This window comes from Stegodyphus dumicola, chromosome 2, assembly GCF_044657685.1.
Source record: "Stegodyphus dumicola isolate Sdum_Otavi_A_Nest chromosome 2, ASM4465768v1".
NCBI lineage: Eukaryota > Metazoa > Arthropoda > Arachnida > Araneae > Eresidae > Stegodyphus > Stegodyphus dumicola.
Window position 1 is genome coordinate 19,938,980 of NC_140769.1, and position 20,943 is coordinate 19,959,922.

Below are 20,943 nucleotides of genomic sequence, written 5' to 3' on the forward strand. Positions count from 1 at the left end.
TGTACTTTAAAAATATTCAAAGCTAAAATGATTGAACAATGGAATTATGGTTATATCACTTTTCATAAGAGAGCTATTACAAAAAAACTTTTTCCAATTATCTTTGAAAGACATAAAACTAAGAACTTATTACTCAATTTTAATGTTACACAGTTTTTGTCTGGCGTGAAAAGTTTAATATTTAACTTGAACGGTTTAAGCTGCCATCTTCCAATGTATGCTGTTGTGATCTTGGTGTTCAGCAAAGTGTCTTCCACATATTTTTGGATTACCTTTTACTTAATTATGCTAGAAATTCATTGAAATGTAAATGGAAATTAATTAGCCACTGAAATGTCCTGAATTTATTTCTCTGTCTTCGCCGATCTTGCTTTCAATGACTTTTTTAATCTTAAATCTTTTTTAATCATTTACAGTTAAATACTGTAAATGATTTTCTTTGTTTGATTGCTATACTATATATATGTTTGATGCTGTCTGTTTTTTGAGATCATCCTCCTCCAGAACAGCAGGGAGTTGAGTTTCAAGAAAGGCAGCTCTGGATTAAAAAATTTCATGGGAAGCCATTTCGACCATTCTCATCTTCCTACAGCTTTAATCAATTGTGATATTAATTAAAATGTCTGAAAAAAAGCCAATTTTTGCACTCTTTTATTCAAGTGACAATAGTCTTGCGCATTGGAAATAAAAATGCTTTATTTCGAAAAGTGTTACCAATGCTCGCTTTCAAATTGCAGAGTCTGTTAATCAAAAATTTGTCAGTTTTGTAAAATTTTAAGGAAAAAAGAAAAAAAAAATAGCATTGCCAAACATTAAACATATTATTCTAAAAGGTCATATTCTGCTGTTGAAGAAAGCATGTGATTGCATGTGATGCCATTGTATGTCAAAAATGTTTTGCTAATGTCAGCATTTTAAATAAATAGCTGCTATTGGCAACCTTTTGTTTCAGGTTAGGATAATTGACATATGTTATTGTCACATTAATTATTTTATTGATATTGATAAAAAGTTATATTACATCAAATTTAAATCATGTCATACATATGCATGTCAACCTGAAGAGCGAAAAGTTTTTGTTTCCTGATTTGGCGACAAAAATATTTAGGAATTAGTTGTTGCTTGGAAAGAATGAACTGATTTCATTCATACTGAAATGTTTTTATACGTTTTCTTTTCAGGTGTACATAGAACTTTTAAATTTTGCTTTGTCCCGCTAACTTATTCATATTATTTAAATTTGATGTGTTTTTCGTACTCACATTTTGTAATTCTCATGTGATGCTTTGTGGTGCAAGACGAATTTTTTTTTCTTCAGTAGTCTTCTCATGCAATTGTTGCTGTTGGTCGGCCTTGGTCAGGCTATCTAGCAACTAATCCAGTGCTAAAAAGCAGCTCCAAACTCTTGATATCACACTTTGAGAGATATTCAAATCTTGAGTCACCTCCATTTGTGTTTGACCTCCATTGATTCTGCAGCATTCGCCACTTTTTACCTTTACTTAAATGTTGCCTTTGAGCCATAACTACTGAATACTGATCGCTCTTAGAAACCACATTCACTTTAAACAATACTGAAGGTCAGAATTCCAACATGCGTCCATTGTGCACCATATTGTCAATCACCGGATTTGTGTATTTCCCATGCTAATGTATGTGCAGAAGTGCAATTCTGTGTTCAGTTGTATTTAATTATTGTAAATAATTACAGTATTGGACATTAGTTGCAACATTAACTTAGAGCATATTTTTTTTCTCATTATCCTTTAATGATCAGTGTACAAGTCATTTTTGAAGTAACATCCTTGAGAACATGGTGCTGTAAATTTATATTATTTGTTATAGTTTTTTGTGTGTAATTAACGTTTCATGTGTTTTTACATGTGAATAACTGCATTTTTATGTATTGGCATTTATGTATATATTTATTTAGTGCATTTAATTATTTATTTCATGAATTATATTGTAACTCTTTTAACTCTGAACTAATTGATACTCTAGAATCGAGATATGAAAATCGTAAGGATAGTAAACAGAACTAGAGATATGACCAAAGGTCCTTCCACTGGGCCTTGGCAATATTTTTTATCTACAAGACAGCAACATTTGGTGATTTCTTGTTAACTTTGTAATAATCTGGAAGTTTTCAGAAAATATGCTTTAGAAACTCTTAAGAGTATTTTTGAAAAAAAATTTTCAAAAGTGCTTGTCCTTCCACTTGAGCAATCCTATATATATAAAGCTGTGAGCAGCATACAGTAAGTCACTCAATGATTTTAGTAGGAAGTGTATTGAGAACTGTTAATGCATATTACACTGTTGAGCTTTCCACCCAGTGATACTGCAAGTGACTTTGATTATCTGTAATGTCCATGTGTAGTAAGGGAAATTTTGCTTTATCTTTCTTCTTCTTTCCAAGCTATTTATGGTTGTTTAAGTTGCTGTAAGAGCTACTGTTTATCGCAGTCTTTTTTAAAAGTTTCAAATTTTCTGCTTCATCTGGCCTGATTATGTAAGGAAAGTCTTTGTGAATTCTTAGTTAGCACACAATATATACTTACTCAAAGGCTCTTGGTGTTTTTATAGACATCAGGATGCTTCTTTTGGTATTCATTATAAACTGGCTGTCATATCCTTTTGGATACCTTAAATTGTCTGAAATCACCATGTTAATGAGAAAGTGCAATAAGTTCAGAGGCTGAAAAAATCTAGCTAATAAAGTGGTTGTTGCATGACAGGAATCTGTTTTTGATCAAAGAAACCCAAGCTTCTTTGCTCAAGACTCAAAATTATGCCGAATGGTCAAAAGATGCTTTAATTCTGTTTATATTATCTAATAATTTTGTGCAATTCCAAATCAGATAATGGTGGTTCAGTGAATTCACTAATTTTAACACTTTTACATTTTTAACAATATTTTAATTGCTATATACAGAGCGTATTCTTAGGCCGCCGCCTTCAACATGAACAAACTTTATTCTTTTTTTTCAATTAAGCGAACAACAGCGCCCTCTAGTGGTTCTTCAAATTACACAACACTCCCCTCTTGAACTCGGTGGAAAGTTCATCTTTCAATAATATATTCTAGAATATTCAATTAATATTTTGGCAATTTTGCCTTATCTTTCTTCATGTGATGCTTTGTGATGCAAGACGAATTTTTTTTCTTCAGTAGTCTTCTCATGCAATTGTTGCTGTTCGTCGGCCTTGATCAGGCTATCTAGCAACCAATCCAGTGCTAAAAAGCAGCTCCAAACTCTTGATATCACACTTTGAGAGATATTCAAATCTTGAATCACCTCCATTTGTGTTTGACCTCCATTGATTCTGCCAGCATTCGCCACTTTTTACCTTTACTTAAATGTTGCCTTTGAGCCATAACTACTGAATACTGATCACTCTTAGAAACCACATTCACTTTAAACAATACTAAAGGTCGGAATTCCAACATGCGTCCATTGTGCACCATATTGTCAATCACCGGATTTGTGTATTTCCCATGGTCGGGAGAATCAAACCTAAAAATACAAAATACAAACATTAGTTAAGCTCCATATTATATAACAATTGTATAGGCCTTTTTAAGGTACCAGTAGGTGTTTTAATTATGCAAGATCTTATTTTACCATCTCTGCCTGGCATTAATTCCAAAATTTTACCTATTGTCCAGAGATTTCTGGGATTTTATTGTATTAGCAGGCAGAGATAGTAATCGTCAACCAACCAGAAAATCAGAGGGTGTTAGTGGAGAAGTTCATTGGGATCGGTAAACACGTAGGTAATTGGTCTACAATTAATCATTGCCTTGATTTCAATAAGCACTGTTTCAAGTTCTTTCACAGTAAGGGATGATCGACCAATAATTTTTCGCAAGCTGGATTTTATGGTTCATATCATACGCTCCCAAAACCCTCCCCAACATGGACCCCTCTCAATAATAAATTTCCAATTTATGCCTCTAGCAGAAAATAATTCTTTCACAGATGAGTCACTCAGAGTTTTAAAAATATGTTTTAGTTCTTTGTCAGCTTTTTTAAAACTCTTGGCATTATCGGAGTACACGGTGGTACACAGTCCTCGGCGAGCTAAAAATCTTCGGAAAGCTAGTAAAAAACTTTCAGTGCTGAGATCAGTTACTATCTCTACATGTAAGGCACGAGTGACTGCACACGTTAACAACAGCATGTAAACTTTACCTTGCTTGTCTTTCGTAAAAAATGGACTGGCAAAGTCCAACCCGGTCACAGCAAATGGAGGCGACTCTTGGATTCTGTCTGGAGGAAGTGGAACGATATCCTGCACCCCAGGACGAGCACTATATCATTTGCATATCACACATTTGCTGATGATAGTCTTAACACGCTGTCTTCCCTTAATGATCCAATATTTGTCTCTGATCTGAGATAGTGTCGAATTAACTCCAGCATGGAATACCCTTTCATGTGAGTCCATGATGATCAAGTCGGTAAACTTGCATTTTGAGGGTAATAGATTAGGATGTTTTAAATTCTCGTGACAGTCTGCAAATTGAATGCGACCTTTCAACCGAAGAATTCCCTCCTCATCAAGTCTTGGATTAAGGGAGTAGCTGGAAGAATCGAGAATTGATTTTTTATTTGATAACTTAATCATTTCCACTTGATATGATTCTCGTTGAGTAAGTTTTACCCAATAATGTTCAGCTGCTTTAATCTCAAAAGCACTTAAAGGTCCATTCTCTGTAGACCTTTTCTGAAGCCTCCGAATAAATCTAAATACATAGGCAGTAATTCGAAGTAATTTTCCTAAAGAACTGAATTTTTCTATATGCAAAAATGGGGATTCATTGTTAATTACAGGTGCAGTCAAAACAATACTTTTTCTTAACTGTAACGATTCTGAATTTGGTTGTAATTTCTTTTGTTTCGGAAAGTTTTCAGTAGGAAAACGTAACCAGTGTGGCCCATGGCAGCACAGATCATTCTTAACTAGTGACTGAGCACTAATTCCTCGAGTCAGTAAATTGGAAGGATTTTGTTTTCTTTTGCAGTGGTTCCACAATTTTTTTGTAACACGATTGGCGATAAATTGTTTCCAATTATTTGGCGAACCTTTAATCCAAGTAATGGCGATTTCGGAATCACTCCAAAAATAAACATTCTCAATTAAATCACCAAACAATTTTTTAAAATATTTATACATTCAAGAAGCCACAAGTGCTCCCATTAACTTTAAACGAGGAAGCTTGATTGATCTTAAAGGTGCAACTCTGCATTTCGACATGATAAAGGAAGTTTTAATTTCAGAATCACTCGTACAATATCTGAAATATGCGATGGCCCCATATGCTTTAGAACTAGCGTCCGAAAATAGGAAGGCTTATATTCACTGGATTGTCATCAAAGAAATTTCGCTGTATCGATATTTCAGTTAAATCATTAAGTTCCTCCCACCAAATGTTGAATTTGTCCTTAATCTCTGCAGGAAGGACCTCATCCCAGTCAGAACCGGAACACCAGATTTCTTGCATAATAATTTTTGCCCGAATAACAAAGGGTGCAGTAAATCCAAATGGATTGTATATTTGGGTGATACTTTGCAAAAATTTCCTTTTTGTAGCAAAATCGTTTAAAAAAAATTAAATTTTTTAAATTTATATTGTCCTCAATGGAATTCCAAATCATGCCTAAGAAATTCAATTCACTAGTTAATTTGTTATCTGATTCCTTAATCCCATTTGAGACCCATAAATCATTTAATGCTTTAGAATTAGTTCTTAATTTTCTAAAATTCATCCCAGCATCCTTAAATATGTTAACTGCATCTACAGATAATCGATATGTATCTTCAACCGTTCCTGCTCCAGAATATAGGTCGTCGACATAGACAGAAGAATTTAACATTTGGAAACTGTACGGCATTTTATCTTTATATTTCCGAATGTGATATTTTATAGTGGCAGCCAAAATGAAAGGAGATATAGTCAAACCGAAAGCTATGTGACACATTTGCGTAATCTTAAAGGAGTCATTATTTTCATTAAACCAAAGAAATTTTAGAAATTGTCTATCACCTTCAGCAATTCCTATCATCAAAAAGGCTTTTTCAACATCTCCACAAAATGCTACCTTAAACTTACGAAAATTTAATAATGTCTATTATAATAATGTCTATTATATTTGGATTTAGATTAGGTCCCGATTCAAGGCAGTCATTTAACGAATTCGTGTCCTCTGCCCTTGAGCTAGCATCATACACAATTCTTACCTTAGTAGTTTCACTAGGTCGTATCACTGCTCGGTGCGGCATAAAATAACCCAAATTTGTATCATTATTCTGACATTCCTCCACAATTCCTTCTAATATCTGGTTCTCAATTATACTTTTACATTCCTGAAAAATCTCCAGAGTTTTACTTAGTTTATTGTGAAGGTTTGCGAATCGTTTCTTAGCTACCTTAAAATTATTTCCTAGATTATTCGGACTGTATTTCCAGGTTAAATTTGCCTCATATCTTCTGTTTTTAAACTGCAAATTTCTTTCAAGCTGGTCTATTATTTCGCAGTCAATATCGGAATAATCATCAGAATCATTAATTCCCATATGTTCTAATTCCCCAAAACCTCTTAAATCTTTCAACACAACAGTGTTTGTCATTACCGCTAAATTTTCAGAACAAGTTTTATTTGTTTTATTTTTCTCGATTCCTGCAGCAACCCAACCAAACACAGAACTAACTGCGTATAACCCTTCAGATATTTTAATTCTTTCTGAATAAACTACATTCCAGAATTCATCCCCGCCAGTTAATATCTCAACATCTATGTTATTTTTTCTTGAGCAATCGGGGATCTGCAACCCCAGATGCTCTATGAAGTCTGCAATTTGTTTACTAGGCACACTGATGGGCGCCGAGGAAATAACATCCGAGATCAAACATTCAATTTTTATTTTATTATTTTGTTTCCAATTCTGAATTTTGATTTCAACGACCGGATAGGAATGATTCATTGCCTTGGTCGCACCAAATGAATACACAGAAAGTCTTTCATAACGGATTGGAGTAAGTTTTAAAAAGTCGGCCAATTTTTTAGTTATAAAGGATCTGTGACTGCCTTGATCAAGAATTAATCTAGTTAATTTTGATTTATACTTAGAACAAGCATAAACTGTACCAGTTTGTAATAATATTTCCCTGGCATTACAGTCATTATTATTATCACCTTGAGGAACAGAAGCAATCAATTTTAAGTTTTGAACTTTATTTCTTTCCTCAGAATTCAAAGTCAGAGATTCATTTTCATTTCCAGAATAACCTTGTTCTGACTTTTTGATTACAGGGGATTTATTAGTACAAATAAATTCATTGTGATACATACCGCCACATTTATTACGTTTAGTTTTATTTCTACACTTTTTTTATGTATGAAATTTTTTAAACAAGAATAGCAGCGGTTTTCAGATCTTAGTTTCTTTAATTTATCAGAAACATTCACTTCGCATTTAAATGACTCATGCAAATTATCACAAAAGATGCATTTTCGGTTAACTGCAGTATGAAATGCAGCCGTGGGTGTATGTTTTACATATTTTCTAGTTTCATATTTTGATTGATCGACTCGTGGAGGCACAGGACTCTTCCTTTCATTTAATACTAGATTTGAAACTTTCCTGCATTCTATTTCCGTTTTAATAAATTGCGTTAATTCCGAAACTTTATCTTTCGATCCTTTTTGCCGATTAAATTCCAAAACTAAATCGTCCGGAATTAATTTTAATAATATTGGAATTAATAAATTCCATATGACCCAGAAGTTACTTCTAAAGTTTCCAAATTACGAATTGAAACTTCTAATTCATCATATAATTTACGTAAAGCCTTTATGTTAGCAGAATTTTTAACGGCTTCTAAATTGAGAATTTTATTCGTGAATGAATTAATGATCAGGTCTTTTCGACCATATCTGTCCTTTAGTGATGCTACGCAACTATCGTGATTACTTTCTGTTAACTCAAAGCCTGAAACAACATTCAAAGCTTGTCCCATTAAGAATGTTTTTAAGTATGCAAATTTTTTAATTTTAAAAGCGTTTCGTTTTAATGTATTGAATTTTTGAAACTATTCCAAAATTCATTCCATTGTTGGGGTCTCCCCAAAATTTATGAATCATTAATTTTGGTAATTTCAGCGTACTATTCCCACTAGAACTGGAACTTACATGCAAATTTCCATTACCACTAGATTGGTTTAAATCAGAACTTTGGGGATTACTTGCTGGCTGTACTGTGGTAACCGCACCTAGAAACTGCTTAATTTGACTACAAGCAAATACATTTGTCATTGTATTCTTCGCTTATACTATAATCTTTTTCAATTAAGTTAACATCAATTAACTCTTGTATTTCATCATCAAGCTTTCTCAAATTATTTTTCTTTTCAGTTAATAATTCAATCAATTCCCGTAATTTTTTAATCGAATTTTCGTCCCCTTCAATTTTTAATTTATCTTCAATCACTTTAATTAACTTAGTAGCAGACGATCTCAATGTGGAACATTTACGTTTCAACCTATCTAACTTATCTTCCATTTTATTTAATTTAAATACACCCACGAACAGCAATAATAAATATTTACTAATTTACTACAAATAATCACTAAATAATTAATTTAAGATTTCCCTACCTTTATTTGGAATTCCATTGTCCCTTGAATATGAAATATCCATTGTTAAATTCAAATCGAAACACTTAGATTGAACACCTAAAATCTTCACAAAGCCTTTTACGCCGCATGCACCATCTAATAATTTTGTGCATTTCCAAATCAGATAATGGTGGTTCAGTGAATTCACTAATTTTAACACTTTTACATTTTTAACAATATTTTAATTACTATATACAGAGCGTATTCTTAGGCTGCCGCCTTCAACATGAACAAACTTTATTCTTTTTTTCAACTAAGCGAGCAACAACACCCTCTAGTGGTCCTTCAAATTACACAACATATTATGACCCTAAATGTGCTGTTCTTCAAGATACCACTTAATACATATCTTCTGTAAAAAGTATGCTAATGCTTTCTAACAACCAAATTTAAGCACTGAGAGTTTCACACTTGTTGTATGACTTTTAAATGAACAAATGGGCATTACAATATCTCTGAATAATAGTGGTTTGCAAAGTATTCAAGTTCAGATATTTTGCTTTGTCATACTGGGCAGTACAGTTGCTAGTGGAGGCTGATTGCTGTCCTGAAACTAAGCATACGAGTTTGATCCGTGTGTAAGGCTTGTTTGTGTGTCCTCTTCCACTTCATATGCATCTTATATAGGCATAACCCCCTTTGGTGTATAGCTGTTAGATTCAGCCTTTCCCAATGAATTGTCTTCAAATAAATGCTGAGTCATTAGGAGAAAAAATGTTTTTTCTTGTTAACATTTCAACAATAGGACATTTAAAGGGTTTACAAAAGAAACAGAATGCTAATGCATTCTAATCTGTAGATATAATATGTTTGCATTTTAAAAGATATGTTTAATATTTTTGCAGTACAGCAAATGATAAATTTATGAAAAGATAAAACATGTATAAAGGATAGTTATTAAGTTATTAATGTGTAATAACTTAATTAAGTATCTACGTATATTGTTTTGATATAGGAAATAAGTTGTGGCATATTTCTGTTCATTAAAAATATGTTTAAATGTAGGAAACTTATGTACAGTAAGACCCCGCTTAACGCTGTTTCGTTTAGCGCTGTTTCGGTAAAGCGCTCTTTTATTTCAACCCGGGGATTCCACGAAGTCGCTCGCAGCATACGGGGATTCCCTGAAATATTATGCAGCGATAGGTTTCAAATACCAATCCGAAAGAGTGTACTTGTATTTCTTGTTTGGTGCGGTATTGTACAGACATATTTTGAAGGGGTAAATGTGGAAGATGTCGAAGAAATAATTCAAGAAGCAGCGGCTAGTCTTTCTAATGATGAGCTCAAGGAATTAACTGAACAAGAAGAAAACAAAAATGTTGACAGCAGTGATTCAGAAGAAGAGCAAAAAGAACTTTCGATGGCGTTTGTAAAAAGGAGTTTGTCTACCATAACTGAAATAATGGATCAATTCATTGAAAATGATCCGAATTTTGACAGGAGCTCAAAAGTAAGGCGTGGTGTTAGAGATGCTCTATCCGTTTATGAAGAACTTTTAAGAGAACAACGCAAAAGAAAAAGGCAAACAACATTAGATGCTTTTGTCACAAAAAGGCAGAACACTGAAAACGCGGAAGGCTAACTAAATATGACTGACTTAGAATTTTATTTTTTTTTTAAGAATATTCGTTTTATTTTTATTAAAAAAACATACTTTTTAAATTTAATACCTAACCAATTTCCTAGCCATCTTCCCCTAGCCCCAAAATTTACATGTAAAGATAGCCTCGTTTAGCGCTGTTTCGCATTACGCTCTACTTTGATGGAACGTATCCCCCGCGTTAAGCGGGGTCTTACTGTATATGCTTGATGAAAAAATATTGATAATGGCATACAACTTATTATTGATAATTTGTATAGCAGAAGTTTTCTTTACTAGTTAGGGTTTCATATTAGTTTTGTGTATACATTAAAAAATATTTAAAATAAAGAATTCTTTTTCTTTCTGCACTCTTCAAAGCACATACAATGTTTTCAGTTAACATACAAAATCCTATTCAGGCAAAATAAAATCTGTACACTCAATCATGCCTTAGAAATTAATAGATGAGGAATGGAAAGAATCTAGAAGCAGCAATTGTTTTTCATGTGCCTTAGAAAAATATTACCTTTATGTAAAACATAAAACCATTAATTTTACATCCATGTGTCCTTGCACACAGCTGTTTCTCAGGGTGTTGCTATTTGATAAAGCATAAAAATATGTAATTTTCCTTCAGATTTAATCAATCTGTAATTGATTAGCAGCCTAATTGATTTAGAAGTAATAAGTGTTTTTCCTTAGATAATGTGCTCATTTATATATTTACAGTTCTTTCTGGCTGATGTAGTTTGTACACCTTTCTTTAATAATAGTTTTTAGGAGTGGTGGTTTTTTTTTTTTTTTTTTTTTTCCAGTACATTAAAATTTACAATGAAAAATATTCAAGAGGAGCTTCATACTGTTTTAAAGCCATGCATTAAAACAATGAATACAGTCAAAAGTCGTTAATTCGGACACCCATAATCCGGAATGATCTATAATCTGGACCTCAAAGCTACAAACTTTCTGCGCATGCACCGCATTGACGCATGCGCGTAAGACCTTTATGGCTGCGAATATGCTTGTGCGCGTGCGCAAAATATGTTTACGAGTGCGCGTTTAATGTCTAACAGACAGCGTAAGCTAAGCTAAAATTATCTAATTATCTGTTTCAGTTAATGTTGCAGATTGCGTTGTTCCTTAATCTTCGAATTGGATCTGGCTTATTATTTTTTGCAGACTGTTAGAGCAATTTTATAAAAGTAAGCTTGAACTTTCAATTATGTCAAATAGAATTTCTGATATATATTAATATGTAAAGGATCTACAAAGTGAAAGTATATTTCAAAGTTCATTAAACAAAATGTGGAATTACTGCAAAAAATGGATAAAAGCATATCCTTTGTTTATCTAAACTTTAACGTTTGTTTATCTAAACTTTGTTTATCTTTAACGCCGTAGCGCGGCCAGCGCGAAATGAATTGGAAGTTGATCTGTCAGCACTATCCTTATCTTCAGGGCAGATGTTTTTATTTTATTTGGCTTATAATTCCGTACTAAATGTAGTATTTCATCTCGATGTACTTTGTCTTTGATATGATTTAAATCAAATTCCTCATCATTATAATTCGCTTCCAATAGCGAAGAAAGTGACAGAGGTTATTGAAAACGAAAAAATTTCAATTGACAAATTAGTCGGTAGACACAGCAATTATAGAACTTGAACAGCGGAACTTTGTAACTGAACAAGAAATTATGTCTGTTTATAGAATTAAAGAGAATGTATTATCACATAAAAAACGAAGCAACTTAAACAACTTACATTGAAAGAAATGTTTAATAAAGTAAACAAATAAATATTAAGCTTTTTTTTTTTTTTTTTTTTTTGTAAATTTTGATACCCTTTAGATCATAATTATTCTTTATTTCATAAATTACGGTTTCATATTTTTAATTTTATAATTTCTGCATGCCATCTTACCAGATTTAAACTGATGATCTATAATCCGGAAAAATCGATAATCTGGAATCGCCGAAGTCCCGACGAGTCCGGATTAAGGACTTTTGACTGTACTATAATAAATAAAGCTTTGAATGATCATCTTTTTTATGCAACTTTATGATCACAATGATGAAAGTTACAACAATTTCCTTCTTCACTGATCATCCAGGGGTAATTATTTGCAATATTTTATAGCCATTTCTATTACTGTGATTGAGTTTTGCCTTTAAAGTGTAGAACCCTATCATAACAGAATTGAGAAAGTTCAGAAAACATATAGTGTACTTAGCTGATATCTGCCCATTGTCCAGTGCCACACAACATAACTGCAAGGAAGATACATCAATTTCATTGAAGTTAAAATGATATCTTTGGTTTTCATTCAAAATTTGACTTGAAATTTCAATCTAAATAAATTGAGTTAAATATTACTCTTGAATCAAAAAGAATTCAATTGCTTTGATTGTCTGTTTCTTCAAAAGATATATTGTTATATACAAGCCATTTGCAGAGTTTAATGTTTGCTTTTAAGACGGTGAAAATTTGAAATTGCCAGCATGACTTAATAGAACTGCTGAATATTGATTGATATTAGGATGCAAAAGTTAACCGTATTGAAGAAAAACATTCAAACACTTATAAAAAAAAAGTGGATGTGTTTAATTATTAAATTTAAAAGTCATCTGAGAGAAATATTAAAGAAAAATTTGTTACAAACCAAACATTATTGACTTCTTACATAGTGGAAGCAAGCTTTAGTCAAATTAATAATTTATTATGGAAAAACAGGAAAGAGGTTGATTATTTTTGAACGGGATGATTTAAGAATTAAATTAAGTAGTCTTATTCTAAATATTAAGCAGATTGCATCAATACATCAAGGGCAGTCGTCTTGTTCATTAAAATTGATTTTTTGCGCATTTTGAATCTGTAATTCCCCCTTCCTTCCCTGAAAATTTATTTAAATTAAAAAAATACAGAAAATAAGACATAAATTTAATAAATGTTTTTTTTCCAAAACATTTGTTTATATTAGCCTAGTCATTTAAGTTATTTAGGTGCAATTATCTGTAATATGTTATGTGCTGGTATATAGTAGAGAAAAATGTAAGTGGGTTGATGAAGAAAACCATTCTTTTAAAAAAGGTCAAGACAGGAAAAAGGTTGGGAATTCTTGTTCTAGAGCATTTCTGCCATTAAATCTGTGAAAGTATATCTTTTCAGGAGTTATCACACTGCTGATATATTTGCTGGCACATGAACTTAAAAGATATCCAGGATTAAACTATAGATGTAATGTAATACACTGTTGTCTTGTTCTCTATTTTAATCTTTTTGAAAGATTTTGTTTGTACAGTACAAAATCCGTAATCTGGACTCGTCGGGACTTCGGCAATTCCGGATTAGGCTTTTTCCGGATTATAAATCATCAATTTAAATCTGGTAAGATGGCATGCAGAAATTGTACAATTAAAAATATGAAACCGTAATTTATGAAATAAAGAGCAATTATGATCTAAAGGGTATCAAAATTTAAAAAAAAAAAGTTTAATATTTATTTTTTTACTTTATTAAACATTTCTTTCAATGTAAGTTGTTTAAGTTGCTTCGTTTTTTGTGCTAACACTTTCTCTTTTATTCTATAAACAGACATAATTTCTTGTTCAGTTACAAACTTAAACTTTGAGGTCCGGATTATAGATCATTCCGGATAATGGACGTCCGGAATACGGACTTTGTACTATATAGTATCTTTACAAGACATAAGTTTTGAAATGATGTAATCATATCTGATTATGACATGGTAGAATTAGCAATGTCAGAATAACATAACTAATAAATATTTTTGTTAAAAATGCTTATTATTAACAAACTTTATAGTATTTATAAAATTTCTGTAACATTTACAACAAAGCATACCTTTACCACTCCATTTCTTAATCTTCAATTTTTCCTGGAAAAAAAGTTTTTCGGGTTAAACTCTAATGCCATGATATGATAACCATTTTAATTCCTTAAGTAAGTTTGGATGATATGAACTTACCTGCAAGGTATGAATGATGCTATTTATTAACTAAGAAAGAAATTCAGTAACCTAAATAAAATTGAATATATTTATATTGTAGGCCTTTGTAAAAGTGGCTATTATGGGTAATTACAAAAATTGATATATTTAATAATCCAATCTTAGTGTGCAAGTTTCAAATTTGTATAAAACTTAAGTGATGAGTTCTTTAATAAAAGCCTTTAATAACTGTTTACACATGAAACTTAGATGTCTAAATTTCAGTCTGGATTATGTTTGCTTGATCAGAACCTACCAAAATGCAATATCATGCTTGGATTGCAAAGTCAGTGTTTTCAATTCTGTCTTAACGGTTGCCTAAATGAGGTAACTGCATTTATAAATTGAGTAAGTTGTACCTAATTTGTAAACTAGGCTAATTAGTTAAATTCTATAACTGTAAGTTCAAAATTATATAAAATTTTAATTGCTTTCACTTTTAAAAACGAATTCGTGTGTTTTTTTGGTCTTTATCTGCCTTTTTTAATGAAATTCATATTATAGAAATATATATATATATATATATATATTTTTTCCCCCCTCAGTTGCAAATTCTGTAAGTAGTCAGCATGATATAGATCAGTTAGTGTTGTATGATGACGGAGAATTTGGTGGATTATCATCTGATGGTCATCGTATTAATATGGACTCTCCAAATTTTACCAGTTATAGCGATTCTTTATTTGGAATTGAACCCTGTAGCAGAGAAAGGTCCTGCAGGAATAGTTTACCTCATGTTGGTAAGTCAAATTTCATTTGATTCGAGTTCAATAGCAGATTGCATTTTTTAAGTTTAGAGGGGGGGGGAATAAATATTTATGATTTCCTCTTATGCAAGGCAAATATTAAAAATTTTTTGTCTTTTGTTGCCCAAGTATGGTACAATGTTTCTACTCATTTAGAAAATTGTGAGCAATTATAAAAGATCAAAGAAAGAAAAAAGTAGTCATTGAAAGTATTTTCAATAGATCAGGAAAAATTTGAACTTCTCAAGGAGTTGGGAAAGGGATAAAAAATAGATTTGGATCAGTCCATTCAAGTAATAAAAATTCCTTGTTTTAAATAATGCACAATAAACAAAAATTGTCCTTCTTAAGAAGAAAACAAAGAAAAAATCATGTTAACATTTTTCTTGCATAATGTTTTTTACTCATCTCATATAATTTTATACATTCATGGCTTTTCTCTCTACCTATTAGCGAGTTCTTGCTCATTCTTTTCTTTAGAGATTTAACTGTCCTCTCAGCCACCTTTTTAGGAGAATAATATGTCCTTAAAAAATAAGTAGTGTGATTTAGAAATTTCACTATTGTGTAACTGTACACTAAAATAAATTAGATTCAATTTAGTATAATTGCACTATTTTGTAGATCCCTGCATTCTTTCTTTATGTTGCATATGTATGATCTCTCTTGTATTAATTGAGTTATATGTATGATTAACTATTTTGTGCATAAATCGAAATTTTTCTAGTTCTTGAGCTTTATATCTGGACCAGCAGTCTGAATAGATGCTACTTCCTTGCTTAGCATTTTCATTTATTTCTCTACATTAAAATTGCTGTACTTTTATTGGAAACTGTAATAAATATTGTTACTTATGTTTCTTTGCAGATTCTATCCAAAATCTATGGCAAGTAACTCAATGTACAGCATGATGTTTTCTCTTTAAGTAGATTTTTGTCTATTTCAATGCTGAGATTTTTTTTCCTTTCTTTCATTTTCTGTTCCTCACTCTTTTTTTTTTTTTTTTTTTTTTTTTAAATCAAGAATGCAGCTCTATCGCATATGATTATTCCATCTTATCAAACTTTCGTTGGGTGTTTCTCATCACAGTACAGTTTAGCACTGATTTATTCTTTGCTTCAGCAGTGCATGAATCTCAAGACATAATGTAAAAATTCAACTATTCAGAACACTCAGGAAATGTTAAATGCCAGATATGGGAAAATTCCAGATAGTTGAGCACATAAAAAATGCTTTTCATGGTAGAAAAGTCAAATGGATGGAGGAAGAAATTATAAACCTAAAATTCTAAGAAGAATCATCTTCTTTGCTGTCACCTTGAATATCAAAAGCCTGCATTTAAATCATATGAGATTTTTGGGAAAAAGAGCATTTTTTACATAAAAGCTTACATATTTGTGTGACAGTAATACATCTGACCTGAGTATGCAATTTCATTGACCATAATAAATGAGATCTCTCCAAATTTGTGTCTGTCATTCTGGCAGAATTTTGAAGGAATAAATTGCTGTTTATTTAATTAGTCCCCCTTAAAAAAGTCAATTCCTACTGTTTTCTGATGAAGCTATCAAGAATAAATGTAAAGGTCTCAAATATTCCTTCTTCTTCATCCAAATAAGACCGAGACAAAAGATACTTCTAGAATAATAATATATTTTTATTCACACATTACTACCTAATTATACTAACAGTGCACAAAAGAGAAGTTATTAATTACATCTATCATATTCATTCAATACTAGTTTTAAAAATGCTCTGATTTCATTGTGATCTCCTGTTGATCACTCTCACCATCCTTTCCACCAGGAAGTGTGATCCTATAAATATTAGCATGCTCTAGGATTTTATTCTGGTTTAAGCTTTTGAATAATCTGTCACCACCTGTGAAATTCATTCCATTGTTGGAATAGATGGTATGGGGGTTTTGGGTGGCTAGCAATGAAAGTCTAAAGAAACATCCAGGCAATAAAGAGAAAATCAACTCTAAATGTACTGCTCAAATAGCACTAATTAAAATTAATATCCATATTTTTTTTATTTCCGTTCAGTATCAATAATCCAATCAAGTCAATACATACAATCTCAAAAGATTCTGCTTCTATTACTTGATCTGCAGGAAGAGGTGCAATGGGTGTTTTCAAAAAACTAGTTTTGAATCTCTGGCATATAACACAGCTTCTTATGACTTTCTTGACAGTCTTTTGTGTTTTCAAGATCCAGTATAGTTTTTATAAAGTGGATATCAAAATTGTATAACATGATTGGTCATTTCGTGTTTAACTTTTATTAATTTTATTCCAGTAGGATGATTAGAAGGAAGAATAATAGGAAATTGAAAATCATCTCTTCTCGGAATTCTGTTTTTAACGCAAAGGATTCTGTTGGAATCAATCATTGGCTGAAGTACACATAAAATTTCTCTCATTAAGACTTAATCTGGCATTATTTGTAAAATGGAAGATCCAAGACATTACCTTTAAAATGGTATTATACTTGTAGAAAGAAATTTTATCAAAATTAGCCTCCGTCCTAACAGTTGAATTAACTATAGAAATTATTTCCTTCTTCCTTTCAGTATGTAAAATATTTTAATCTGGCACAATTTTAGAGCTAGGTCATTGTTCTGGAGGATTCCTCACCTAGTGCCCAGGCAGCACGTCTCCAAAAATATATGTATAATTTTGGTGAAATAAGGGTATGGTATTTTTTACATTTTTTTTGCACGTTACTTTTACGAAATTTTTACGAATGAAAAAGGCTAAAGTTACTGTTGACTCTTGATCGTTATGTTATTTTTACGAAAATTATATGAATCCGAATGTACTGAAAAAAACTACCGCCATAATGGTATATTTTATACGTCACTTTTACGCATATTATACGAATCCGAATGTTCTGAAAGAAACTACTGCCTTTATGGTATATTTCATTTGTCACTTTTACGGATATTATACGATGTCTAAAAAGATTGAAAATGAAGTTTATTAATTCAAAATATTTAGTGTATTTCTGGCATTTCACTTTGTTTTCTTTGTCCACGAACATGAAAAAGGGGCATTCAAATATGAGGCTAACATTTTTCTATGAATTTTAACATGTGAGCTAAATTTTTACGTGCATTTTTGCAAAAAAATTATATTTTCTTAATTCAAAGATCTTCAAAATAACTTTTTTATTTTCTTATATCAAATTTGTTATTTTTATTCATATCAACACTTACATTAATTTACACAATTTAATTTCTTTTTTGAAAATCCTGTTACTCATTTAACTGGATTAAGCTGTATATTAAATCTGTGTACTTACTGAGTTTGGTACAATACTCGTCTTATTTTATTTAGCAAATGTGGGCTATTAAATTGGAATAAGACTAGCAAATTTTTCATGTCGAGAAATAGAATAATAAATACTGCAGAAGATGCTCGAAAATGTTTAACTTCTTGAACAATAATTTAATGTAGAACAAAGGATCATTAATTATAATCAAAGATATACTAATATTTTTATTTAATAATAATAATAATAACCCTATGAAATTGTAAGCTGAATTCTCATATTTTACATATATTTCAGTTCCTTTAATCTCTGTTATAAAAATCATATGAGGCTAAATTTTTTAAATTTTGTTTAATGTACGGGAAAAATGATATAGCGATTTTAATCATTTTTATGAGGAATAATAAATAATTATATTTTATATTTTTCCTGAAACAGTTAAAGACATTCTTAATATAGAGATCTACAGAATAAGTACAAGGGTCCAGTTAAATGAACTCAAAATTTACATAGTTAATTTTACGCTAACTTATAAAAATTAACCGGATTTACGATTATACACTGAGTATGCGCATACACAGACATTTCTATTTTTCGTAGAAAAATTGAATTATTACTTAAATACAGAGATGCTGTGAATATAAATTTATATAATGTAAAAGTAAGTTTATTTCATATGCTAATTTAGAGGCTTTCTTAATATGTTTAATTATAAAGAAAAAAAAAAAAGCGTTGCAATTCTTGTTCACTGACCAATGGCAAAGCAGGCACTTTCTACTTCCGTTTGTGGCAGGATATTTGTGAAGTCAGCAATGGCGGTCGAAAAGAATGGTAAAGTCGCAAAGAATACTGTTTGTTCGTGGATTGGCGTTTGTGACTGAATCCATCGATGTTACTAACTATTTGAAGAAAGTAAGTGAATATTTTATATTTTCAGTGTTTAATACTCTTACTTTCTTCACCTATATAAAATTTTATAAATAGCGTCTGTTAGGAAATGTGATTTTCCATGTGTTGTTCTTTTGTGTACGTGCCTAATGATTCATTTTCAGGATTTGGTACTGTTAATGACATAGAATATCAAATCAATAAATTGAAAAAATTTTGCACTAGTCTGTTTCTTACTGTTTGTGTCACTCCTGTTTGTATGTGTCTCACCTTTTTATAGTTATATTATTTTTACTCAAACGTTTTTATATTTATCTTAAAGCATACTGTAATTAAGCAGGAAATAGCTTTTAATGGAAAAAGAAAGGCAATATTAACATGATTAATTGTTCAGAAATCTGTTCTGGAAATATTATCTACCTTATGCCAAAAAATAAAGCATGTAACTTTCATTTATTTATGAAATTCAAAATTTTTTATTTGCTTAGTGTTTTCCCTAAAAATAATTTAATTTCTTATTTTTGAATTTAGTTTTATAAATTTGCTTTAATATATAATCTTTAACTCAAAGATATTGTGCTATTAAAACAGGAAATTTTAAGCGATAGAAACACAGGTACTTTGTTCCAAATCTTTGTTCATTTTATTTTATATATACTGAATTTTCATGCACTTGTAATTACTGAAATATATCAAGTTTTCTTTCATAAATGCATTTCTTTTTTGTTTGTTTGATTTTGTCGTTTTAAAAGATCTGCCATAGTTAAAAAAAGAAAATAAAGTAAGAATGCTTTACTTCCAGTTTTGAATAAATTTATTACTATTTACTGCAGCCTCAGGTTTCTCTAAAAATAATTTTCGAAGTCAAAACTTGATAGTTATGTCGATTATTAGACTTGCATGAAAAAATTTATTGAAAAGTTTGTATTTGATCTAAAGTACCTTAAATTATTTGAATTATATTTTACTAAATCATGCATTTGGATATAACTAGAAAGTTAAAAAAATGAAAATTGTAAATGTGCAGAAATGCTTATATAAAACCAAGAAATTGTTTATATTTTTGTTGCTTTTTCCCTTGTAAATTAAATATATATATATATATTACAGTCTGGGGAGTCAGAACCCTGCTGAATTGTAGTAAACGAGATGTCCAATCTACTATACCATCAAAGACACAGATTTGGATTTTCTATTTCATAGTTATTGAAATCATAATGGTATGTTTATGTTTGTTTAAATTAGTACTGTTTATAAATGTGTTAAAAAATAAATTCTGATAAGCTAAGAAATGATTTATTTTCTATTAATTATGAACTGTAAATAATGTAACCAATTTTCTTCATAGTATTTACTAAACATTTTTTTTTAAAAAAGGGAGGTAGTCTTATTTATACAATTCTTGCACAGTGAGATACCAAGAAATAAAACATTTCAGGAATTTTCACTCGGTATATCTTGATTTGTAAAATCATGTTGTTCAATGCCATATTACTTTTTCACAGGAAAGTAATTTTATTGATCTAACATCTGCATAAATCAAACTTTTTTAACAATGATTACAGTTTTTAAGCTAACTTAAAATTTTCAGATTTAGGAAATATATGTTTAATGTAGCATTAGTTTTTCATGGAATAGAAAAGGTTTTAAAAATGTTCAGTTGTTAGAGGGAAATAATATAAATGAGTTTGTCCTGATATAATTTCAGCTGGAAATGAAACTGAATTTTCGGATAGTGAAGATGAAATTCTCTGCAT

The 20,943-nt window shown here is 30.8% G+C and overlaps 1 protein-coding gene across 3 annotated transcripts in view; it reads left to right on the forward strand.

Annotated features, from left to right (window-relative positions):
* Positions 1-20,943, forward strand: part of Crag (DENN domain-containing protein Crag) — a 171,639-nt gene that overhangs the window by 92,961 nt on the left and 57,735 nt on the right. For all 3 annotated transcript variants that reach the window (XM_085810501.1, XM_085810503.1, XM_085810502.1), the window contains one exon: positions 14,822-15,016. In XM_085810501.1, the coding sequence (XP_085666627.1) occupies positions 14,822-15,016 (195 nt within the window). The remainder of the gene's footprint in view (positions 1-14,821; positions 15,017-20,943) is intronic.